General features: G+C 37.1%; 1 protein-coding gene across 1 annotated transcript in view; it reads left to right on the plus strand.

Moving 5' to 3' along the window:
- The window catches only part of NRK (Nik related kinase), a gene marked incomplete at its 5' end in the record, with an annotated part of 219,759 nt that overhangs the window by 127,081 nt on the left and 66,687 nt on the right, over positions 1–25,991 (plus strand). The window contains 4 exons of the mRNA XM_080652342.1: positions 15,689–15,814; positions 17,508–17,618; positions 19,043–19,133; positions 24,974–25,104. Coding sequence (XP_080508468.1) covers positions 15,689–15,814; positions 17,508–17,618; positions 19,043–19,133; positions 24,974–25,104 — 459 coding nt within the window. The remainder of the gene's footprint in view (positions 1–15,688; positions 15,815–17,507; positions 17,619–19,042; positions 19,134–24,973; positions 25,105–25,991) is intronic.

Below are 25,991 nucleotides of genomic sequence, written 5' to 3' on the forward strand. Positions count from 1 at the left end.
ACCACCAGGGGGGCAGACCCTTCAACCGGTAGGTTAGCTTGCTGCTGAGGTCTGGCCAATTGGGGCTGAGTGAGATGGGCTGGACACACCCTGGAGCCCTCCTGTGGTCCCTCCCAGCTGGCCAACTTCCCACATCCCTCCCCGGCCCTGATTGTGCACCGGTGGGATCCTTCAGTCTGGCCTGCACCCTCTCACAATCTGGGATTCCTTGGGGGATGTCGGAGAGCTGGTTTTGGCCTGATCCCTCAGGCCAGGCCGAGGGACCCCACTGGTGCATGAATTTGTGCACTGGGCCTCTAGTAAAGTATATAACACTCCAGCTGAGTAGCAACAAAGGAGATAATGGGACAAAGAGCAAATTTTGCCTAAAATTTGCCTTAGCAAGGTCCTTTGTCACACCTTCTACATGGTAATTTGGACATGCTTTTCCCCCATTATGATTCTAAGAAAATTTGCAATATATATGAGCCAAATAAGGACTACCTTTTTTTATTGTAAGAACAATAGCAGACAGAAAAACAACAAGCTGCCAAGCTTAAAAGTCTTCAGATATCTGGCACAGTAGTTAAATACATGAAAGACTGTGAAGATGCTTTCTACTTAAAGCTTTTTAACTGCCTTCAAAAACAGTCTCTATGTCTTGATTTGCTGGCTTCAGAATAAGAACAGGCAAAGAAAATTTTTTCCAATAGACATTGGTGATTTAGATGTTGGTGATCTATCAAAGTATTCTGTGGGCCAAAATCAGAATCCTTGTTCTTATCAATACATCTTTTTTTCTTACATTTCTCCCCTGCAGTCAACTCTCTGGTATTCAAATACTTTCAACCTTTGTGTCTTAATAAATATGCTCTTGGGGACATTAAAATAACCTTTTCCATTAGCATAGTCATATTTAGAAAACGTTTTTAGTTATAGTAGAATGATATTGATAAACAGCTTCATGATTCTTCTAGGAAGTAGTGAGCTCCTGTTTTATTTATAATGTATCTCAGGAGACAAAGCATATCCAAATGAAACAAGTAGTACTGAATAATAACATGCTTTGCTAGATGAAGAAGCTGTAAAATGTAAGGTATGAAAAATCTAATTGACCAATTCTGGATTTATCAAACATTTGTGTTAATAAACGTTTTAAATATCTTCCCCAAACTCTCTCTGGTATTCTTTCTATGGGGAAAAATATTTTTATTCTAGAATTGGGTGAAATTATAAAGGAAGTTTTGGCATTCTTGCACTGCCTCTTCTTGAAAAAAATCTGGATTTTCAGGCCACTCTGGGATAAGTTGGCTCTGAGCCAGGAAATGCTATGGCATCATATTACTGGGATATGTGTGAGTTTTAAATTACCCACTTGGCCTCATGGTTATAAGGTACTTATGTGTCTCTCACAAGCTCAGCTCTCTGTTAGAGAATGGCAAACACACTAATGCTTTCCAAACATATCTGATCATGGTTTATTGGTTTTGGGGAATGTACATTTATGTGGGAAACCCACTCTTAAAAAAGTTTTAGTTGGGAACTTTGAATTCTCTCATTATATATTTTAGTAAGAAAAATAACTAATAGCTGATCAACCACTTAGCATCTCTAAATCATCTTGAATCATTTGGGATAAGAAATTTGTGACTTGTACACACATCCATCTCTTTCAGTAGGGGTTTTATGGAAATAGCAAAAATGTGAAATTCATGAATGAGTTTAAATATAAAATCTACCACTAAATAGCCAAGAACTACTTGAGAAAAGTGGTCTTACCTGTCTAGGCCTCTAGTTCCTCATAGATAAAATGGCACCAGAATATTTGGCCAACCTATAAACAGGGTTAAAAAGTAGGGTCAAATGCAATTACATAGCTACCTAGAGCCCAGCCATTATCATATTCTTGCTTAGGGACATAGGCTTTGTAACCCAGATAGAAAAGGAAGCTCCTTGATATCAAATTACCAAACAAGTCAAATGACTCAGTCTGGCCCTTGCTTCTCTTTAACCTGCTCTTCATTTGCTTATCCTAGCACCTTCATCTCATTCCTATTTATTGCACACTTTGTTAATGTTTATTCCTTTTAGCAGAACCCTAGTCCCTTACTAGGAACTGGAGTGCCCATGTACATAGAGAATTGCTACTTCCTGTGGTTTATTTCTCTGTGATAGCAGATATTGTTATCATTTCAAAGTAGAGCCACATCAGAGAGGAAGCAGAAATTTTAAGGGTATTACATGACAAGAATGAAAGCCACAATATCAACTTTTAGCTTTGTAGAAAAAGGTAAAGGGAAATAGAAAGGATCTTATTAGAGGATAAAATGAGACTGGAACTTGAACTTCCATAGAATTCTCATGGTACAAGTTGATTGTTTTATTCGTTCATGCCTTTGTAATACAATTAATACAAAGATTTCCAACTGGATAAATCAGGCTCCACCTGCTTCCCCTAAAGACAAATATGTGCCTAGGTTTGTTCTCTAGTAGTTTAATGTTTATTGGTAAATCCACTGGAAAATCATAGAGAAATGTTAAAGAATGTTCTGCCGCTGCCAACCATTTCACACTTTTTTTACAAAATATATTATGAATACTTGGGGACACTAAAAACCTAGTTTTGCCTTATATTTATTTCATAACTATTTTAAGCCAGAGCCACAATTTAGCTAAATACAAAAACTAATTGCTCATCTTTTCTACTTGGTCTTAGAGAATAAGTTAAGAAGGAAGGAAAAATAACTGACTGAATATTCAGTTACCTGTTCATTTTAGGGAAAAGGTAAGATGTATTTTCCCCTAACACAAACCAACAAGTCAAAGTAATAGAAGGAAATTCTGGAGAGAAGTAAAGATAGTTAGAGATTAATATTTAATTGCTTTTCATGCCAATTGGCACTTTTCTAATTCATTGCCTCAAATAAGTCAATGATATCCTTTTTCACTGGATTTCAGAAGAGGAACTTAACTCTATTATTTATTTAAAAGTCTTCCTTACTTTACATACTATTAATATATTTCACTTTGTACAATAAGAGTATTCCTGAAGAGCTCATATAAAATTGAACTTTTATACATATAGCAAGAGAGCTTTTAAAATTATAACCAAATGAAAATTAGAGTTAATAAAGATTCAAATGACCCAGTGGTGATCCATTTGTGCAGAATGACTTCTTGAATAGAATGACTTCTTGAATCATTTCATATTACCCTCAACTTCATTATGTTCTATTTTGTATTCATTAATGGTTATGTCATTCACGTATGGGAATCTTATTTTCCTGTTTGTAAGTTCCTTTAAGTTAGGACTATGAAACCTAAATGCGTAAATCAATGATATGTTCATTGAAAATTCCCCAAAATTTAAGTACTTCCTTAAGTTAATAATTTAAGATATTTTTCTCTAGTGCATTACACATGTGTACACAAAAGTGTGATGATTTCAAATTATTTAGAAGTCACAAGCTTTTTTAGACTGGATAATCAAAGTTACAGAAGAGTTAGGAAACTACTGTGTTGTCATGGTATAAGGAGACATACTTGAATATTAGGGAAACACATTTGCTTCCTATTTCACACCACTATAACAAATTTGCTGGAAATGAAGTTTGCTCATGTTTGCAGATTAGGGTAAAAAGCGGAGAGAGATTGGAAGCTGAGAGTCACTTTGGCTCAGTTATGAACCTACTTTGCACTGGATTCAGCAATTGCCCTGTTATTGCCCACCTATTAAAGAAATTGGTAGGTACTATTAAAGTCTCCTATTATATACTTTCCACGTTATTTTTTTAAAATTCATCTAGATCAAAGTATTTTCACAGCTCCAACAATGTTTTAATCAGTTTCTTCTTCACTTGCTGCGTCTTCACATCTGTCTATAACTCAGTAACTCACCAGCTTCTTTGGCTTCCCTAAATTGCCTCCCAGAGCTAGTTTCCTCAGAGTCAGATGTTTTCTCCAACTAAATTGGCCTTATCTTACTTGCCTTCATAAGACAAACAAGCTAAATTGATAACTTGGGAGATGACAAAATAAAATTTCTCTTAAGAAAAAGAAAAAGTAGAGATTAGAGAGACGTCTTGAAGATGGCTGCTGACAGCAAGGCAGAGTGCAAGATACTGTGTGAGTGAGAAAACAAAGGGAGAGTGTGTTGTCAAATGGGGAGTGTTTGCTGGTAAGTTGAGGGACAGCTATACTCCAGGAGAAGGTGGGGGGACTCCTGGACAGGGCTCCCCTGACCAGGCAGCACCCACTGCTGCTGGGTTCCCTCCTGGAGCTACTGGCTCGGACACGGAGATGTGCCATCTTAAAGGGGAAAGTGGATGTTATTGGAAGCCTGAAAATCTATAACTAGGGCACCCACCAAACAGCTGCGAACCCGAGAAGATCAGTCCTCAATTGGCGCAAACAAGCAGATTCAGAGGAGCTCTACACTCCACCACTGAAAGGTCAGATTTCACCTGGGATAAGGTGAAGTCTCTGGTCCTGGCAGGAGAGAGAAACGCATGCACTGCGGGAGCTGAAGGATCAGGGGAAGTCTGCGCCTAGAAAAATCCATGGCTGTTGGGGCTGGCGTGATCCCTAAATGTGGAAGGGGGTCATCAGAGCTGCTAAAAGAAGGGAATTCTAAAAATCAACCCGTTTTGATCTGACACAAAGGGACAGCCTAAAAATTTTGGAGGTGTGACGGCTGTTTGGACCCAGGGGGGAAGGAGAGAATGCACACACTTGTGCGCAGCCTCGGAGATCGCACAATTGCGCTGGCTCTTTTTCTTTTCCTTTTTCTTTTTCTTTTTTCTTTTTCCTCTTTGAATCCTTGCTTCTGATTGCTAAGCCCAATACATAGGATTGCCCAACTGGGGACACCCTAGGAGACTGCAGGGGAAAGTTGTTCTTCTGGAACCTGGGAATCAGGGAGGGGAGTGACCATCAGAGAACAAACTCTGGGGTAACCCACTCCCACAAGACAGTATTGAGTGCCACAGGGAAAGCAGGATCTAAGCACTGGCTAGAAAGAACCTATAGACCCAGAGGTCAATACAGAAACACTGCCACCCAGGGGTTGAATCACAAATTGTCTCTTGTGTAAACACAAATAAAGGAATACAAGAAATTAAGACACACTGCCTGCTTAAAAATCAGGACTGGCTTACAACACTGAGGAGCAGTGGAGTGCAGGGAACAGCAATACTGTCCTGACTAGGAAACAGGCGTGCCAAACAGAACAGTAGAGGAAGTGAATGACCTTCACTACTGCACATTTTTATTTTTATTTTATTTTATTTTTTTCAACTTTTACTTAAGAAACTAATTTTTTTCTTTTTTCCTCACTTGATTTTACCTTTTTAATTATTACATTTTTATTTTCAATCAGTATTATTGCTACTACTATTTTACCTTTTTTTTTTAAAAAAAAGTGTCATTTTATTTTCTCTTTATTTTACTTTGGGATTAGTGTTCTACGTTCTATTTTCATCTTTTCTTTAGCATCATTTTACACTATCTCAACTTTACCTATATGCCATCACTCTCTTTTTAAATTTTCCCCTTTTGTTATCCTGTTTCTCTTACCCTTTTCCTGCTTTAGATTTTCCCTATTCCTTCTTTTTACCCCCTGTTAAAGTTTCACCATACTTATATATCTAATTTCCAATCCTCTGCTTCAAGTCCATACACAACTCTCTCTTCTCTGTCTTCACTGACAAAGAAGATTTTTTTTCTCTCTGTCCTTTTGTTGTTGTTTGCTTGATTGTTGATTTTATCAATTTTATATGCTTGTTTGTGAGACTGTTTTGCTTATTCTTTGTTTGTTTGTTTTGTTTTTGTTTGATTTTTGCTTCTGTTTTCCCTTGCCTCACTGATATTAGTTGTTGTTTGTACTTTGTATTCATCTCCAGGTATTGTTGCTGGCATTTGTTGGGATTAGTGGCTGTTCTATTGGAGTTTTCTCCCCATATATGTAGTTGTTCCCCTCTTACTTTTTTTTTCCTTTTCACAATTTCATTTTTGCACTCCTTTCTTTTTTTCTCTCTTCTTCTTTCTCTCCTATCCTCTAATTTGCCTTTCCCTGCTGGTCACCTTTATTTAGGGTTATTAATATCATGAATACATTTCTGTTCAATGCCTCGTGTGCTGTACCTGGTTGTGTTGTATTTTGTGCCTTTAAATCAACGCAGGAGAGAGAGAACTACATTACCAGACATCCGGATAAGAGAGACCATGGAGACACAAAGAAAAAGCCCACATATGAAAGAAAAGCTGGCATCACCAGAAAAGGAAGTAAACGAAATGGATGCAAGCAATCTGTCAGAGAAAAAATTCAGAGAAATGGTAATAAGGTGGCTGAAAAGAATGGAAGACTAATTCAACAATATGTGTAAGAACCAAGAGGAAATGAAGAAGAACCAAGAAGAAATGAAAAATGACATCGCTGCTGTAAAGAACTCAATAGAAAGCATCAAGACTAGACTAGAAGAAGCAGAGGACCACATCAGTGAGCACCAAGACAAGGTAGGAAAAATACCCAAGTAGAGCAGCTTCTAGAAAAAAAAAAATTAAAAAGCAGGAGGATAGCCTAAGGGAACTTTGGGACAATATAAAACAAAACAACATCAACATAATAGGGGTTCCAGAAGGGGAGGAAACTGAGCAAGGAATAAAAAACCTGTTTGAAGAAATAATGACAGAAAACTTCCCTGATATAGGGAAGAAAAAACCCACACAAATCCAAGAAGCTCACAGAGTCCCAAGCAAAATGAACCCCAAAAGACCGACGCCAAGACACATTATAATTAAATTGGCAAACACCAACGACAAAGTAAGAATCTTAAAAGTGGCCAGAGAGAGACAGAAAGTTACCTACAAAGGAACCCCCATCAGACTAGCAACTGATTTCTCATCAGGCCAGAAGGGAATGGCATGAAATATACAAAGTCATGCAAAGGAAGGGTCTGAATCCAAGAATTCTGTACCCAGCAAGGCTATCAATCAAAATTGAAGGTGAAATCTGGAGCTTCACAGACAAAAAAGGACTAAGGTAATTTATTACCACAAAACCAGCAATGCAAGAAATGCTAAAGGGTCTGCTGTAAAAAAAAAAAAAAGAAAAGAAAAAAAAAAGAAATAGGAAACAAAGAAGGAACACAGGGTTAAAGAAAAAAAATGGTGACACATAAGTATCTATCAATAATAACTTTAAATGTAAATGGATTAAATGCACCAATCAAAAGACATAGGGTAACGGACTGGATAAGAAAACACAACCCATATATTTGCTGTCTACAAGAAACCCACCTCAGAAAAAAAGACGCACACAGACTGAGGGTGAAGGGATGGAAAAAGGTTTTTCAGAAAAATGGAAATTAAAAAAAAAAAGCTGGGATAGCAATACTTATATCTGACAAATTTGATCTCAAAGTTAAGGACATAACAATAGATAAGGAAGGCCACTTCATAATACTAAAGGGAGCAATCCAACAAGAAGAAATAACTCTGGTAAACATATACACACCCAATACAGGAGCATCCAAATACATAAAAAAACTCCTGGAGGATATCAAGGGAGAGATTGACAGCAATACTGTCATAGTAGGGGACTTTAATACCCCATTATCACCATTGGACAAATCCTCTAAAGAAAAAATCAGCAAAGAAACATCAATCCTAAATGACTCACTAGACCAGATGGAATTAATTGACATCTTCAGAACATTTCACCCCAAAGCCACAGAATATACATTCTTCTCAAGTGCATATGGGTCATTTTCAAAGATAGACCATATGTTGGGACATAGGCAAAGTCTCTTCAAATTCAAGAAGATAGAAATCATATCAATATCTTCTCAGATCACAGTGGCATAAAACTGGAAATCAACTACAATAAAAACAATCCAAAAAAATCAAACACATGGAGACTAAACAGCATGCTAGTAAACAATGACTGGGTTACCAGAGAGATCAAAGAAGAAATAAAAAACTTCATGGCAACAAACGACAATGGAAACACAACAATCCAAAATCTATGGTATACAGCGAAAGCAATCTTGAGAGGGAAGTTCATAGCTCTACAAGTCTACTGCAAAAAAAAAACAAAAACAAAAAAAAAAAACAAGAAAAAATGGTAATAAATTACCTAACCTTACAATTCAAAGAGAAAGAGAGCAACAAGAAAAGCCCAGTGTAAGCAGAAGGAAGGAAATAATAAAGATCAGAGTGGAGATAAACGACATGGAAACCAAAAAGACAGTACAAAAGTTCAACAAAACCAAGAGATGGTTCTTTGAAAGGATAAACAAGATTGATGAACCACTAGCCAGGCTCACCAAGAAGCGAAGTGAGAGTACCCAAATAATCAAAATCAGAAATGAAAGAGGAGAAATAACAACAGACCCCACCGAAATACAAAGGATTGTTAAAAAATACTATGAATAACTCTATTCCATCAAACTGGACAACCTGGAGGAAATGGACATATTCCTAGAAAAATACAACCTTCCAAAACTCAATCAGAAAGAATCTAAACATCTCAATAGGCCAATAACTATGGAAGAAATTGAAGCTGTCATAAAAAAGCTTCCAGCAAACAAAAGCCCAGGGCCAGATGGCTTCACAGGGGAGTTTTACCAAACATTCAAGGAAGAAATAAAACCTATCCTCCTCAGACTATTCCAAAAAATTCAAGAGGAAGGAATACTTCCAAGCTCCTTCTCTGAAGCCAGCATCAACCTAATACCAAAACCAGATAAAGACAATACAATGACAGAATTAATTACAGGCCAATATCCCTCATGAACATAGATGCCAAAATCCTCAACAAAATTCTAGCAAATCGGATCCAGCAGTACATCAGAAAGATCATACACCATGACCAAGTAGGATTTATCCCATGAATGCAGGGATGGTACAATATCTGCAAATCAATAAATGTGATACATCACATAAACAAATTGAGAGATAAAAATCACATAGTCATATCAATTGATGCAGAAAAAGCATTTGACAAAATCCAACACCCTTTCTTGATAAAAACTCTCAACAAGGTGGGAATAGAAGGATCATACCTCAACATAATAAAAGCCATATATGATAAACCCACAGCCAACATCATACTCAATGGGCAAAAACTAAAACCATTTCCCCTAAGAACAGGAACAATACAAGGATGCCCACTCTCACCACTCCTGTTTGACATAGTACTGGAAGTATTAGCCATTGCAATTAGACAAGTAGAAGAAATAAAAGGCATCCAAATTGGAAAAGAAGAAGTAAACTGTCCTTATTTGCAGATGACATGATATTGTACGTAAAAAAAAAACAGAAAGACTCCATCAAAAAACTCATAGACTTAATAAATGGATTCCACAATATAGTGGGATACAAAATTAACACCAAGAAATCTATGGCATTTCTACACACCAATAGTGAACTTACAGAAAGAGAGACAAAAAAAGCAATCCCATTTACCATCGCACCAATAAAATTAAGATACCTAGGGATAAACTTAACTAAGGAGGTAAAAGACCTATACGCGGAAAATTACAAGACACTGAAAAAAGAGATAGAGGAAGACATAAACAGATGGAAGAACATACCATGTTCATGGATGGGTAGAATCAACATGATTAAAATGTCCTCAAACAAAAGGAATCCAAAGAGGACCACACCAAGACACATCACAATTAAAATGCCAAGAGCAAAAGACAAAAAGAGAATTTTAAAAGCAGCAAGAGAAAAACAGTTAGTTACCTACAAGGGATCACCCATACAATTGTCAGCTGATTTCTCAACAGAAAGTATGCAGGCCAGTTGGGAGTGGCAAGAAATATTCAAAGTGATGAATAGCAGGAGCCTATGACCAGGATTACTCTACCCAGTAAAGCTATCATTCAGAATTGAAGGTCAGATAAAGAGCTTCACAGATAAGAAAAAGCTAAAGGAGTTCATCAACACCAAACCAGTATTATATGAAATGCTGAAAGGTATTCTTTAAGAAGAGGAAGAAGAAAAAAAAGATAAAGATAAAAATTATGAACAACAAATACATATCTATCAACAAATGAATCTAAAAATCAAGTGAATAAAAAATCTGATAAACAGAATAAACTGGTGAATATAATAGAACTAGGGGCATAGAAAGGGAGTGGACTGACAATTCTCGAGGGGAAAGGTGTGTGGGGGGTGCAGGAAGAAACTATACAAAATTCATACACCTATGGATGAGGACAGTGGGTGGGGGGTAAGGGCAGAGGGTGGGGTGGGAACCGGGTGGAGGGGAGCTATGGGGGGAAAAAGAGGAACAATTGTAATAATCTGAAAGATAAAGATTTATTAAATTAAAAAAAGAGAAAAAAAAAGAAAAATTAAAGAAATAAATATATAAATAAAATGTCCATACTACCCAAAGCAATCTATAGATTCAATGCACTCCCCATTGAAATACTAATGGCATATTTCACAGACCTAGAAAGAACTCTCCAAAAATTCATCTGGAATAAAAAAAGACCCCGAATAGCCATAGCAATTCTGAGAAATAAGAACAATTTAGGTGGGATCTCAATACCAGAATTCAAGTTGTATTACAAAAGCCACTGTTCTCAAAGCAGCCTGGTACTGGCACAAGAACAGACATATAGACCAATGGAATAGAATAGAGAATCCAGATATCAACCCAAACCACTGTGCTCAATTAATATTTGACAAAGGAGGCATGAGCATACAATGGAGTCAAGACAGTCTCTTCAATAAATGGTGTTGGGAAAATTGAACAGATACATGCAAAAAAATGAAACTAGATCACCAACTTACACCATACACAAAAATAAACTCAAAATGGATACAGGACTTAAATATAAGACGGGAAACCATAAAAATACTAGAGGAATCCACAGGCAGAAAAATCTCAGACATATGCCAAAAGAACTTTTTCACTGATACTGCCCCTAAGGCAATGGAAGCCAAAGAGAAAATAAACAAATGGGACTACATCAAAATAAAAAGCTTTTGTACAGCAAAAGAAACCATCAACAAAACAACAAGAAAGCCCACTGTATGGGAGAACATATTTGCAAATGTTATCACTGATAAAGGTTTAATCTCCAACATCTATAGGCAGCTTATACAACTTAATAAAAGGAAGATAAATGATCCAATAAAAAAGTGGGCAACGGACCTAAATAGAATCTTTTCGAAAGAAGACAGAAGGAAGGCCAAGAGACACATGAAAACATGCTCAAAGTCACTAATCATCCGAGAAATGCAAATCAAAATGACAATGCGGTACCATCTCATACCTGTCAGAATGGCAATCATCAATAAATCAACAAATGAGAAGTGCTGGCAAGGATGCGGAGAAAAAGGAACCCTCGTGCACTGCTGGTGGGAATGCAGACTGGTGCAGCTATTGTGGAGAACAGAATAGAGTTTCCTCAAAAAACTAAAAATGGAACTCCCATTTGACCCAGTGATCCCACTTCTAGGAATATATCCTAAGAAACTAGAAACACCAATCAGAAAGGATATATGCACCCCTATGTTCATAGCAGCACAATTCACCATAGCTAAGATTTGGATACAACCCAAATGCCCATCAGCAGATGAGTGGATTATAAAACTATGGTATATCTACACAAAAAAAATACTGTGCTGCTATAAAAAGGAAGGAATTCTTACCATTTGCAGTAGCACAGATGGACCTGGAGAGCATTATGTTAAATGAAATAAGCCAGGCAATGAAAGAAAAATACCACATGATCTCACTCATTTATGGAAAATAAAGAACATTATAACCTGATGAACAAAAAGATAGATACAGAGGGAGTAAAGCATCAAACACACTGTCAAATTACAGTGGGAAAGCAGGGGAGTGTTGGGAAGGGGGGGAAGAGATCAACCAAAGGACTTGTATGCATGCATATAAGCACAACAAATGGACACAAGACACTGGGGGGATGGGATGAGGTCATGCGACAGCGGGTAGGGGAGGCTGGGGGAAGGTCAAGGGGGAAAAAAAGGAGATATATGTACTACTGCATGTAATACTTTAAACAATAAAAAAATATTTTAAAAAAGTGGAGAGAGCGGTATATTTTGATAACACTCTAAATCAAATAAGGTCAATTAACAAAGATATTATGTCATAAAATCTTGCATTTATAGCATTTTTCTTTCAAATATTTAAAGAATTTTAAATATATTGTCTCATTTGGTTCTACTAACATCCAATAAAGATAGGTAATGGCTAACATCTGTCATGATATTTCTAAGGATAAATTGAACCTTGGGAAGATTAAGTTAATATCCAATTCTTGTCCATCTGTGCTGAAGTTGATGTGTCCTAATGCCCAGTGTAGATGCTCTTTTCTGATGACATCATAATGCCTTCTGCTAGAAATATCTCTTATAAATTATGTACTCTACCTTGGTGGTTCATCCCAAAATATGGCATCGATTATCACTATGTGGACAATCCTCAAAAACAATATATCTAGCACTGACCTGCCACCTGAGTACCAGACATGTATCTCCATTTTATGCAATTCTATGCATCCATAAAATGGAAGTGCATTAATATTTACTGATATACAAAAATGCTCTTTAGTTATTGAGTAAAACATGCAAGCTACAAAATAGTGAGACTAATATGAGCTTGTTTAGGTTAAAGCATATATATATATATATATATATATATATATATATATATATATATACTGAGTGGCCAGATTATTATGATCTCTGAACGCATAATAATCTGGCCACTCAGTGTATTTGTATCTCAAATGGGTACCAAAAGTATTCTAGACTTTTGCTGGAGATCAGCCACCTATTTGCCCTGAGCTTTCTATCAGCCAGTGCAAAGGGGAAAACTGATCAGGTGCACGATTTATAGTATCTTTGATATCAAATAAATGAGGTACTCAAGAGAAGTACACTGAGTGGCCAGATTATTATGCGTTCAGATATCATAATAATCTGGTCACTCAGTGTATATTTAAATTATATCTCTATCTATTTATCTCTCTCTGTCATCTTTAACTATGGTGATAGTATATAAAATGTATGGAAAAATATGCATCCAACTGTTAACCATTGGTATGAGGAAAGATGCAGATATGTACCACTGGAATGAGTGATTAAGAAAATAATTGACTTGAAGTATATATTTTAAAACAGATCACCACAGATCAAACCAGTACCTTTAAAATGCAATGAATCACAAACTAATCACACAAACTAATCATGGCTGTGTTGTATAGGCATAAGGATAGATGTATATGTAAACCAATAGAATGGAACTATTTCTATTTAGGTAAGGTAAACTGATTTTTTATAAGGGTGCAATGACAATTCATGCAGACAGGATAGTATTTCCAACAAATAATGCTGAGACAACAGGATATCCACATGTAAATGAATGAATTTTGAGCCCTATTTTATATCAAAACTAGTGCCCTGGTGCATGGATTCGTGCACATTGAAAAAATTTATTAAAAGGTGGCCAGCGTGGTGGGACTGGGTGAGAAGGGCCAGACAGGCCCTGAAGCCAACCTCCCATGGTCCCTCCCTAGCTGGCTGCACCTGGGGCAGCACCGCGGCTCAAAGGGCACCTGTGGAGTGAACGGGGTCCCTCTGGCAGGTGGGGTCCCTAGGCCTGGCCTGCAGGGATTGGGCTGAAACCAGCTCTCCAGAATCCCCCCAAGGGGTCTCAGATTGCAAGAGGGTAGTTTTCGGGTGACCCACCCTGGAATTGGGCTCCCTCCTCTCTGGTTCCCGGTGCATCACGCAAGAACCGCAGATTCTAAGTCAACACAGCTCTGCAGCTCCTGTGTTGAGTGTCTGCCCCCTGGTGGTCAGTGCACGTCTTAGCTACTGGTCTGAGCGTTGGCTCCCTGGTGGTCATTATGGGTCATAGCTACCAGTCAGACAGTCTGATGGTTGCTTAGCCTTTCATATATATATAGATTGAGTCAAAATAGATCAAAGACCTAAATGTTTAGAGAGCTAAAACTATAAAATGCTTATAAGATAACATTGAGGTAAATCTTCATGACCTTAGATTTGGCAATGGATCTTTAGATTTGGCATCAAACAACAAAACAAGAAATCAATAGATTGGACTTCATAAAAAAAAAAAAATTGTGCCTCAAAGTACACTATCAAAAAAGTAGAAAGATAATCCACAGAATAGGATAAAATACTTGTATTTAGAATATAGAAATAATCTTATACTTCAATAATAAAAAGACAAGTAACCCAATTAAAAAACAGAGGCAAAATTTTTTGATTCGACATTTCTCTGAAGATCATATACAAATGGCCAAGAACACATGAAAAAATTCTTAAAGTCATTGGTTGTCAGGGATTTGCAAATCAGAACTATAATTAAATACTATTTTATACCCACTAGGATGTTTATAACAATAAAACAGAAATAATGAATATTTGTGAGGAGATGGATAAATTGGAATCATTGTTGTTGGAAATGTAAAATGCCACAGACACTGTGGCAGTTTGACATTTCACCAAAATGTTAAACATAGAGCTAGCATTTGACCTAACAATTTCACTCCTATGTATATACCAAAGAGAAATGAAAACATATATCCATAGAAAAACTCAATATGAATGCTCATATTAGCATTATTCATATTAGCCAAAGGGTGGAAAAACCTAGATGTCCATTATTTAATGAATAGTAAAATAAAATGTGTGAAATACTGATATATGCTATAACATGGATGAATCTTGGAAAAAAGCTAGTCACAGAAGCTCACATATTTTATGATTGTCATTTATGTAAAGTGTTCAGGATAGATAAATCTTCAGAGATAGAAATTATATAGTGGTTGCTTAAAACTGAGATGTGTGTGTGGTGGAATTTAGGGGTGTTAGCTAACTGCTGTGGGGTTTCCTTTTGGAAGTAATAAAAATATTCTAAATTGATTGTGTTAATAGTTGCATAATTCTGTTAAAAAGTGAAAACCATTGAATGTTATACTTTAAATGAATGAGTTGTATGGTATATAAATTATCATAATGAAAGCATAATATGCTAATTAGACTGGACAGCCAAACAACCTTCCAGACGTCCTTCCAGACAAAGCCACTGCAGCGGGGGCCGAGGCAGAGGTGTTTAGGGGCGATCAGGCAGGCAGGCGAGTGGTTAGGGGTGATCAGGCAGGCAGGCAGGTGAGCAATTAGGAGCCAGTGGTCCAGGATTGTGAGAGGGATGTCCGACTGCCAGTTTAGGCCCAATTCTGCAGGATTGGGCCTAAACCATCAGTGGAACATCCCCTGAGGAGTCCCAGATTGCAAGAGGGTGCAGGCTGGGCTGAGGGGACCCCCCCCCCACCCCCCGTGCATGAATCTCATGCACCGGGCCTCTAGTAGCTCAATAAAACTGTTACAAACAAACAACTCTGTAATTATTCACTTCAGTTAAAGCTTTATATAGTGGCTGCTGCTGCTGGTTCCAGGATCTCATTTTGAGAACCATTGAACTGAAGGAACTTCAATTAACCTTTATTTTCTCCAAAATTCCCAGTTCACCAAAGACCTCCATTCTCTGACAATTCTAGATAAAAATTTACTCTAAATTTCTTTATGGTATAATGGGTTGCCATAGGATTCTCCTTTGATTTACTGTAGTTTAAAGTCTCACAGTCATTGAATGGGGTAGCTTAGGAATTTACTCTCTATTCTTATTCTGCAGGATGAGGAAGAGGATCTCAGAACTGAACTCAACCTTTTGAAGAAGTACTCTTTCCACAAAAACATTGTGTCCTTCTATGGTGCATTTTTCAAGCTGAGTCCTGCTGGCCAGAGGCACCAACTTTGGGTATGTATTAATTACCTTGATTTTATTCTATAATACCAGGTCACACTTGAGGATGCACACTTTCATAAGCTGAGATACCACACAACCAAAACAGTTTTTGTTTCATTCAAACTATCACTCAGGTTTGTTCCCTACACAAATTTCTTTCTAAAGGCATGTATTCATTCTGTTTTCAATAAATTAAATATTCTTCCTTCGGAGTATCTCCAAACACTACCTCTCCTTTAAGGCTTAGCTCAAATCCTACCTCCTGATTAAATATACCTAGTGTGGTACCTGTTTTCCCTCCTTTCCTAGATATTTATATTTTCAAAATATTTTTTATTGATTTCAGAGAGGAAGGGACAGGGAGAGAGAGATAGAAACATCAATGATGAGAGAGAATAATTGATCAGCTGCCTCCTGTGCGCCCCGTACTGGGGATCAAGCCCACAACCCAGGCATGTGTCCTGACCAGGCTTTCCAAAAGTTTTTTTAAAAATTTTTATTGAATTTACTGGAGTGACACTGGCTAATAAAACTACATAGGTTTCAGTTGTACAGTTCTTTAACACAGCATCTGTATATTGTGTTGTGTGTTCACCACCCCAAGTCAAGTCTATTTCCATCATCATTTATCCCCCTTATACCCTCTCCTACCTCCCCTAGCCACTTCTCCCTCTGGTAATCACCATACTGTTGTCTGTGTCTATGAGGTTTTTTTTCTTTGCTTAGTCCCTTCACCATTTTTACTCAGCCCCCCAAAGCCCTCCTCTCTGACAGCTATCAGTCTATTCTCTGTATCTATGAGTCTGTTTCTATTTAGTTTGTTAGTTTATTTTTTCATTTAATTCCACATATAAGTGAAATCATGTGGTAATTGTCTTCCTTGACTGGCTTATTTCACTTAGCATAATACTCTCCAGGTCCATTCATGCTGTCATAAAAGGTAAGATTTCCTTCTTTTTATGGCTAAGTAGTATTCCACGGTGTAAATATACCACAGATTTTTTTAATCCACTCATCTACTGATAAAGAACTTATACAACTCAAGACCAAAAATCCAATTAAAAATGGGCAAAGGTCCTAAATAGACACTTCTCCAAAGAGGACATAGAGATGGCTAATAGACATATGAAAAGATGTTCAATGTCACTAATCATTAGAGAAATTCAAATTAAAATCACAATGAGATTTCACCTCACACCTGTCAGAATGGTTATCATCACTAATTCAACAACAACAACAAAAACAAGTGTTAGCAAGGATGTATAGAAAAGAGAACCCCCGTGAACTGTTGGAGGGAATGCAGATTGGTGTAGCCATTGTGGAAAGCAGTATGGAGTTACCTCAAAAAATTAAAAATGGAACTGCCTTATGATCCAGTGATTCCACTTCTGGGAATGTATGTGAAGAGACCTGAAACAATATATGCACCACTGTGTTCATTGCAGCATTATTTACAATAGCCAAGATTTGGAAACAACCCAAGTGCCCATCAGTAGATGAGTAGATAAAAAAAGCTTTGGCACATTTTTCAACTCTTTATAATTCCACCAGCCATTGGAGTCTTCCACCAGACAATTGAGCCTATCTTTGCAGTGTCTTAATCTCTAAACATTATACATAAATGCAAGTCATATGGACTAAAACTCTCCAGATATTTTCAGATAATTACTTTCTAATTCTTGATACTTTGCCGGCTTCACTGCAGATGGTGATGGAATTATGTGCAGCAGGCTCAGTTACTGATGTAGTTAGAATGACCAGAAATCAGAGTTTGAAAGAATATTGGATTGCTTATATCTGCCGAGAAGTACTTCAGGTGCGTCTTTATATAATTACTGTCTACTAGCCTTGAAAATACTGGGAGTAATATATACAATGTACCTTATAACTGTTCCTATAGGTTGGTTTAAGAATTATAAACATGACCTCTGAATCAGGATACCAAAAAAGACCTAAAGGGTTTAGAGAAAGCAGATTTTCAGGTGATGTCCTTAAACTTTAAGGTAGACCACAAGATTTGTAAGCAGGTTCTTCCAAATCATGACCTTTAATAGCTATGTCAAATTTAAGCTATTGTGCTCAATGGATCATGGTCATAACCACATGGAATATTTGTTATGTTATTATGATTTTAGAGTTATTTTTAAAGCATAGAACTGTCATTAGAGATTAAGATAAAGGTGAGGTAGAAGGCAGTTTTTTATAAAATGTCCCCAAATCATTTTGCAGACAGATATCCTCTTTTAATAAAGCCCTATTCTTAAAACTTTATTTTGAATACCAAATTGGATGAGAATGGCAATCTTGATCTTCCAAACTCAAATTTTTCCTTGTGGCTTAGGGAACACCCAAGAAAATATTAAATAGCATCACTGATACAAAGTTAAAATGTTCTTCCTCTAATTACTTGTGGTAATAGTGTAAATAGTTAAGAATGCAAATGATAGATTGAGTTTAAATTCTGGGTCATTATGTATTAGCTGTATGTCCTTGAGTCAGTTACTTAATTTCTTCAAATCTCACCTTTCTCATCTATAACATGGGGTAATATTAGCACCTTCCTCAAAGGATTGCTGTGAGAATTTAATAATTCATTTAATGTAAAGCACTCAGCACAGTGCTTGGCAAAGAATAAGAACTCAATAAGTAGTAGCTGTTTTTACTGTTACTTCTATTATTAATCCCAAGTTAGTATCTGGAATAATATCACTGAAGCCAAGTCATGTGTTAGCCAGGTCACAGGTTAATTTCAGAGGAGCCAGCATGGTAAAACCAATACAAATTGTAAATGCTTTAAAATGAATTTTCACATTCTTCCAAATTCTCCGCCTACAAGGTTGACTAGAAAATATTTTTGACTAAACAAATGGTAGGAATAGAGCAAAACAATGTCTGAACTACAATTATAAGATGTCCAGGCCTTCACTCTTATGGTTTGTTTGAAATATGGAGGCTAGAAAAGAAGGTAAATGGTCCAGTGTATACACAAATATTACTTTTTGATGTTCTTTTTCTTTCTTGGGTGTCCTGATTTATTTTCCTTTCCTAATAGCCAAAAATAGTATTTCTGGGGACTGGTTATAGTAATTCCAGTCTAATGAAATAATTTTGTCTGAAAAAAGGCAAATCTGGGCCATTTTTATTCCCAAAAGTTTTTCCAAATATATTAAGAACATTATATGAAAAAAAGAAAATATATATACTGATGTGGCTTTTTAAAAATAAATATATTATATGCAGGGCTTAGCTCATCTTCATGCACACCGTGTAATTCATCGGGACATCAAAGGTCAGAATGTGCTATTGACTCATAATGCTGAAGTAAAGCTAGGTAAGTTTATTATTACAATACCTTAAGTGAAGCCCAAAATATCTTAATGGAGAAAAGTCCTTTAAAATAATGGTGTTTCCTATCATGTTCCTAACAATATCATTTACTTGTTTAGGCTGTGTATTTCCTGCCTGCAAAACCAGTCAAAATTTGAAAATTTGTTTGGAAGGGAGGTGGGGTAAGACAAAGATGCACCTAACTGCTTCTCTGACATCATATACACTGAGTGGCCAGATTATTATGATTTCTGAACGCATAATAATCTGGCCACTCAGTGTACTTCTCTTGAGTACCTCATTTATTTGATGTCAAAGATACTATAAATCATGCACCTGATCAGTTTTCCCCTTTGCACTGGCTGATAGAAAGCTCAGGGCAAATAGGTGGTTGATCTCCAGCAAAAGTCTAGAATACTTTTGGTACCCATTTGAGATACAAATACACTGAGTGACCAGATTATTATGCATTCAGAGATCATAATAATCTGGCCACTCATTGTAGATAAAACAAACTTAAATTATAATGGGAAGTTTACATTTTGGTCATTGCTTTACCCTCTATTAGACCTAGCTGTTATATTTAGTTCAACAATTGAATTGAGTATGTACCATTTGCAAGTTTCTGTGCCATGGACAGGGATCAAGCAATAAAATGTTTCTTCTACATTACAGAACCATAGTTTCCAAAGAATATCAATGATTTTTTAAATTACTTAAGCACAAATATTTTAAAAATGGATATCAATTAGAAAGGATGCTCCAGTAATATCTAAATCAAATTCAGAATTAGAAATCAAAAGACCAGAAAGTCTTTGACTTTCTATTTCAGGGCTCAGAATGGCATGATTTATTTGAAAATAACCACACAGTTTGTCTTACAGGCACATAAGGAACAATATATTACATCCTCCAAAGTTTAAAATAATTATTTTTGTTTGATTTTAAGTATTACCATATGAATAATGTCAATATTGTGTAATCAAAGATAACATCATTGATATAGAACATAAATCACTGGTATCAGATCCTGTATTATTTTTTAATTATATCATTTCTTGCATACCTTGTCTCCAGCATGACCTTAAGATAGTCCCCATTTTTTTTTTGCTGAACAACCAGAGTAGAGATTTTGTTCATTTACTGAGAATGTTTTTCACTAAATATTTGTAGAAGAATCATGAGGGAATTGTTCTTAAAATAACTGAAAAATAATTTTAAGAAAATATATTATGTCTAAAAGCTACAAAACTAGAAACAATTTTTAGATGCTGTGTTAAATACATGAAGGGAATGTGAATCTCAAATTCAAATGTAAAAGATTGATAGTCTGTCAGAAGGCTACATATTATGCTTACATGTGGCAGAACTCTCATATATTTGGATCAGGTTGCTGACCAACCCTACCATTTACAACACAGAGGATTGTAAATACCAGTAAATGAAAAAATCTGTCACAAATCCTGTGCACTAAAGCTCATTTACTCTGAGGGAGAGACCTTGAAACATTGAATTAGAATTTATTTGGATTTATTTCATACATGACCCTTATACATGTTATTTTAGATTTATCATATTCCAACATATTTTGTAATCCTCACCAAAGAATATTTTTCCATTGATTTTAAGAGAGAGTGAAAGGGGGAGGGGGAGGGAGAGAGAGATGTGAGAGAGATGCATCAACTGGTTGCCTCCCACAAATGCCCTGACCAGGGGAGGAGATAGAATCTGCAACCAAGATATATGCCGTGGGCCAGGAATCAAACCTGAGACCCTCCAAACTACAGGTGGACATTCTAACCACTGAGTAACTGGCCAGGATTCCAGCATATTTTCAAGGAACATTTTCTTTAAAAAATATTTATTGTTGAGATAATTATTCCCCCCCTCCCGTTGTCCCCCTCCATCTGGTTTCTGCCTCACCCCTTCACCACCCCACTGTCTATGTCAATAGGTAAGATCTTTGGTTAATCTCTCCCTACCTTCTCTTCCCCCTTCCTTCTGAGATTCATCAGTCTGTACCATGCTTCCATGCCTCTGATTCTATTTTATTCACCAGTTTATTTTGTTCATTATATTTATTGTTTATTTTGATGTTTAGATTCAGATGTTGATAGATATGTATTTGTTGCCATTTGATTGTTCCTATTTTTTATTCCTTCTTCTTAAAGAATACCCATTAACATTTTATGTAATATTGATTTGGTGGTGATGAGCTCCTTTAGCTTTTTCTTATTTATGAAGCTCTTTATCTGACCCTCAATTCTAAATTATAGCTTGGCTAGGTAGAGTAATCTTGATTATAGGTCCTTACTGTTCATCACTTTGAATAGTTCTTGCCACTCTCTTTTGGCCTGCAAAGTTTCTGTTGAAAAATCAGATGACAGTCATATGGGTGCTCCCTTGTAGGTAACTAACTGCTTTTCTCTTGCTGCTTTTAAGATTATCTCTTTGTCTTTAACCCTTGTCATTTTAATTTTGATGTGTCTTGGTGTGGGCCTCTTTGGGTTCCTCTTGTCTGGGACTCTCTGAGCTTCCTGAACTTGTAAGTCTATTTTTTTCACCAGGTAGGGGAAATTTTCTGCCATTATTTTTTCTTCAAATAAGTTTTCAATATTTTGCTCTCTCTCTCTCTCTCTCTTCTCCTTCTGGCACTCCCATAATGTGAATATTGGTACACTTGAAGCTGTCCCAGAGGCTTCTTACTATCTTCATATTTGGAGATTCTTTTTTCCTTTTGCTCTTCTGATTGGGTGTGTTCTTTTTGTTGTTGTTTTTTTTTTTTCTTCCTCATATTTCAAATCATTGATTTATTTCTCAAAATCCTCTACTTTACTGTTGAATTCCTGTAAATTATTCTTTACTAGTGTTCCGGTGCACGAAATTCATGCATGGGGGGTGGTGTTTCTCAGCCCGGCCTGCACCTTCTCCAATCTGGCACCCCTCGAAGGATGTCCTACTGCTGGTTTACAGGGATCGGGCTTAAACTGGCAGTTGGACATCCCTCTCACAATCCGGGACTGCTGGCTCCAGCTGCTCACCTGCCTGCCTGCCTGCCTGATTGCTGCTAACCACTCTGCCTGCCGGCCTGCTTGCCCCCAAATGCCCCCCCTGCCAGCCAGATCACCCCCAACTGCCCCCCGTGCCAGCCTGCTCACCCCCAACTGCCTCCCCTGCTCGCCTGCTCACCCCCAACTGCCCCCTGCTGGCCTACTCACTCCAAACTGCCCCCCCCTGCTGTCCTGATCACCTCCAACTGACCCCCACTAACAGCCTGCTCACCCCCAACTTGCCCCCCTGCTGGTCTGCTTACCCCCAATGGCCCCTGCCATCCCATCCTGGCCTGATCACCCCCCGGCAACCCAAGGTCCCAGCCCCTCCTTTTATTCTTTTTCTTTTTTTTTTCAGCGCCTCCTTGAGCGGAGGCCAGGGCCAGCTGGAAGCAAGTATCTAGGATTTATTTATCTTCTATAATTGAAACTTTGTAGCCTTGAGTGGAGGCCAGGGCCAGCCAAGGCAGGTGGAAAGCTTGGCTTCCTCCATTGCTGGGGCAACCCAAGCCTCCTGCTTGCTCCAGCTCCGTGGCCAGTTGCCATCTTGGTTGGGTTAATTTGCATATGTGCTCCTGATTAGCTGGTGGGCGTGGCGTGTGTGTAGCAGAGTAATGGTTAATTTTCATGTTTATCTTTTATTAGTGTAGATTTCAGTTAGTGTATGCTTAATTTCTGATTGGTCCTTTTTTATGTCTTTGACATTCTCACTAAGATCCTTGAAAGTCTTATGAAGATCTTTGAGTAACCTTATAACCATGGTTTTGAACTCTATAATCAGTTTGCTTGCTTTCATTTCTTTCATTTGTGACATGTTTCTTTGTCTCCGCATTTTAGTTGTGTCCCTGATTTTGTTTCTATGTATTAAATAGATCTTTTCTGTCTCCTGGAATTGGTAGATTGACCTCATATAGTAGGTGTCCTGTAAGGCCCAGTGGCTCAGCTTCCACCATCACCTGAGCTAGGTGCTCTAGGTACACCCCTGTGTGTGCTGTATGCACAGTCTTGTTATAGTTAAGCCTTGATTGCTGTTGGCTTCATTGGAAGGAATTGGCCTCCAGGCCAATTGGCTGTGAATACCAGCTGCAACTACAGTGGAAGAGCTGATATTCAGGAGACACCCCTATGGAGTAGGACTTGCTTCAGTGGGGCTTTGGTACTCACTAAGTCTGCCTCTTGAGTGTGTCACTTGTGGATGTGTAGAGTTATAATCTGCTGTGGTCTAAAGCTGTCCACCAGGTGCACTGGCTCTAGGGCCTCCAGACACTGCCTGGGGCCACCTGACAGGAACTACAGAAAAATCTGCAGATGGCTGCTGTTTTCTATTTGTATTGGGCTTGGAGGTTCCCAGTGAAGCAAGGCAGGCTGGTGCTGGGCCTAGTGCCAGGTCTTGTGCCTTTTATAGATAGGTTTGGAGCACACTGTCACCAGCTGCAGCTTTTTTGACAGATTTTTAGCAAAGTCTGAAGCCTGAACCAGGACAGACCATTCATATGGAGAAGCTGCTGTAAACAGCTTGGGTGGGGCTGCAAATTGGATGGGACGGGGTCTCAAGGGATATTTTCTAAGGAGGATACAACCAATGACGGCCAAATGTAGTCCCAGAAAAGATAGAGACTGGAAAGTGATTGTATTACAATTGCAATTCATCAATAATCCTCATAGTCTGGTCACCAAATCATTACAGAAAAGTTTAAATTATGCCTCTGTTAAAGTCTGATCTTTACTTTTACTTTCAGCTTTTCTTTTTTTCCCCTTTTATTCCATTGGTCACTCTTCTCTTGTTTTCTCCTTTTATTTTATTTCCTGAATGTCTTATATCAGCTATAGCTTTCACAGATATTTCTTGGCCCTTAAAGTTGGCCCTCATGGATAGTTAAGTGCTGAGCTCTGCTTTAACTTATTCTCCAAAATAATCTAGATAATGAGATTGTGCATGATGAATTTAACATATCATGTACTTTTTATTGTTGTTCTTATTAGATCCTTAAAGACTGCCTTAAATGCTTACCTTTTTAATTTTTCTAATTTTTTCAAACTACTTTTCATTCCATGTTTTCTCCATCCTCTTGATTCCTGGAAACTATTTTAAATTAGAAAATCTACTTCATTTTTTTTATCCCTGTATTATTTGTTCTCGACTAAATACCCCAGTCTACTCTAGCCTTTTTTTCTGTCTGTTTCTGAGGATACCATACTAAATATTTTCATATAATGTATCCCACAGATGAATAGAAGACTGAACTTTCATAGTCTAAGCTAAGCTATATTTACTATAGTAAATATTTGCATCTGATTCAGAAGATCTGTAGAATAACAAATTAGCAGAAGAACTTAAAGTAGCACAAAACTCATTTTTCTTTATCAGTGTGATAGGAATATCTAATGTCGTGAATGAGGCCTCCTAATAAAATACTACTAGGTTTTAGATTTCTTATATGTTGCTAATAGTGCTGGTCTTCCTCCAGCTTGGTGACAGGTCCAAACACTACATATGTTATCACTTCAGAGGTTTAGGGTGTACTGATGGAACTTTATTTTTAATATTCATGGCAAACATTCAGCCAAACCTACTGTAGATTTATAATAGCACTGCTGAGTCTCTTTCCAATATAAATAGCATAAAAATCCTATTTCCCAGTATCCCTGGAATAAACTTCATGGTAAGGTTTTCTGAGCTGGGATAAAAATCTGTTATCCATTATGGCTTTTGTATTTTCTTTGTAAGTTAAAGCAATAACTTATTGAGTTTTTTGTTACTGATCAATTATTTTGACATATGCTGGATTTTCAGTGGATTTTGGAGTGAGTGCCCAGGTGAGCAGAACTAATGGTAGGAGAAATAGCTTCATTGGGACACCATACTGGATGGCACCTGAAGTGATTGACTGTGATGAGGACCCTAGGCGCTCCTATGATTACAGAGTAAGTGGGAGGATGCAAATAGTGAGGATACAAATTTGGAAAGGGCTTTTGACTAATGTTTATTTTAAATGATAAAATAAAATATTAAAAGACAGGAAGCTCCTCCTTTCACACTAAACTCTAATAGGAAATACTAGCCACTATTCCTATATGTGGTTTGATTATATGCAGCAAAATAATATTTTCTAAGAATGTAGACAAATTAGACCATTGGGAGTTCTCCATATTTGAGGAAGAATGTCTAGTTCTTCCTGCTTGCAACTTCTTGGTAAAATATTATGTGACTTTATATGGAAATTTAACTTTCAGGGACAGAGGGCTTTTTAAACTTAAAAATTAATAAATGTAAAGTCAATTATTAATCCCTACAGTAATTAAGCTCCAAAAAGAAAAAAATTATTTCATTGCTCAGGGTAATAGAGAAAATCTTTGGCATGGTTCACCTCCAAATCACAGAAAATCAGTAGAATAGATAAATTAAATAATAATTCATGTTATTAAAATTTTCACTGAAACTGCATTTTGGACAATATACATCTATGTACACATTTCAAAGAGCTGGTGTGGAAATAAAATTCTCCATTTGCTATAGACTGGAAAAACTACACTCACTCCTCACATAATAAGTCATCCAAATAATTCACTGTGGTTTCATTTTGTGTGGAACCTAGGACTAGATACTTGAAGTTGATTAATTCAAGGTTCATCTCTTTTCCCTTTCCCTTAAATGCCCTCTGCTTGATCAGCAAGCAGATCTATTGAAAGCTTAGTGTATAATCCAGTGCTATTAGTAGCTATGGAGACTATGGAAACATATTGTTCTTTAAGTGGCTTACTGTAAAAATAATGTTTTATAGTTGTACAACTGTTTGCAGTCTTCCAAGGAT

Source organism: Plecotus auritus, assembly GCF_963455305.1.
Source record: "Plecotus auritus genome assembly, chromosome: X".
In the NCBI taxonomy this organism is placed as follows: domain Eukaryota; kingdom Metazoa; phylum Chordata; class Mammalia; order Chiroptera; family Vespertilionidae; genus Plecotus; species Plecotus auritus.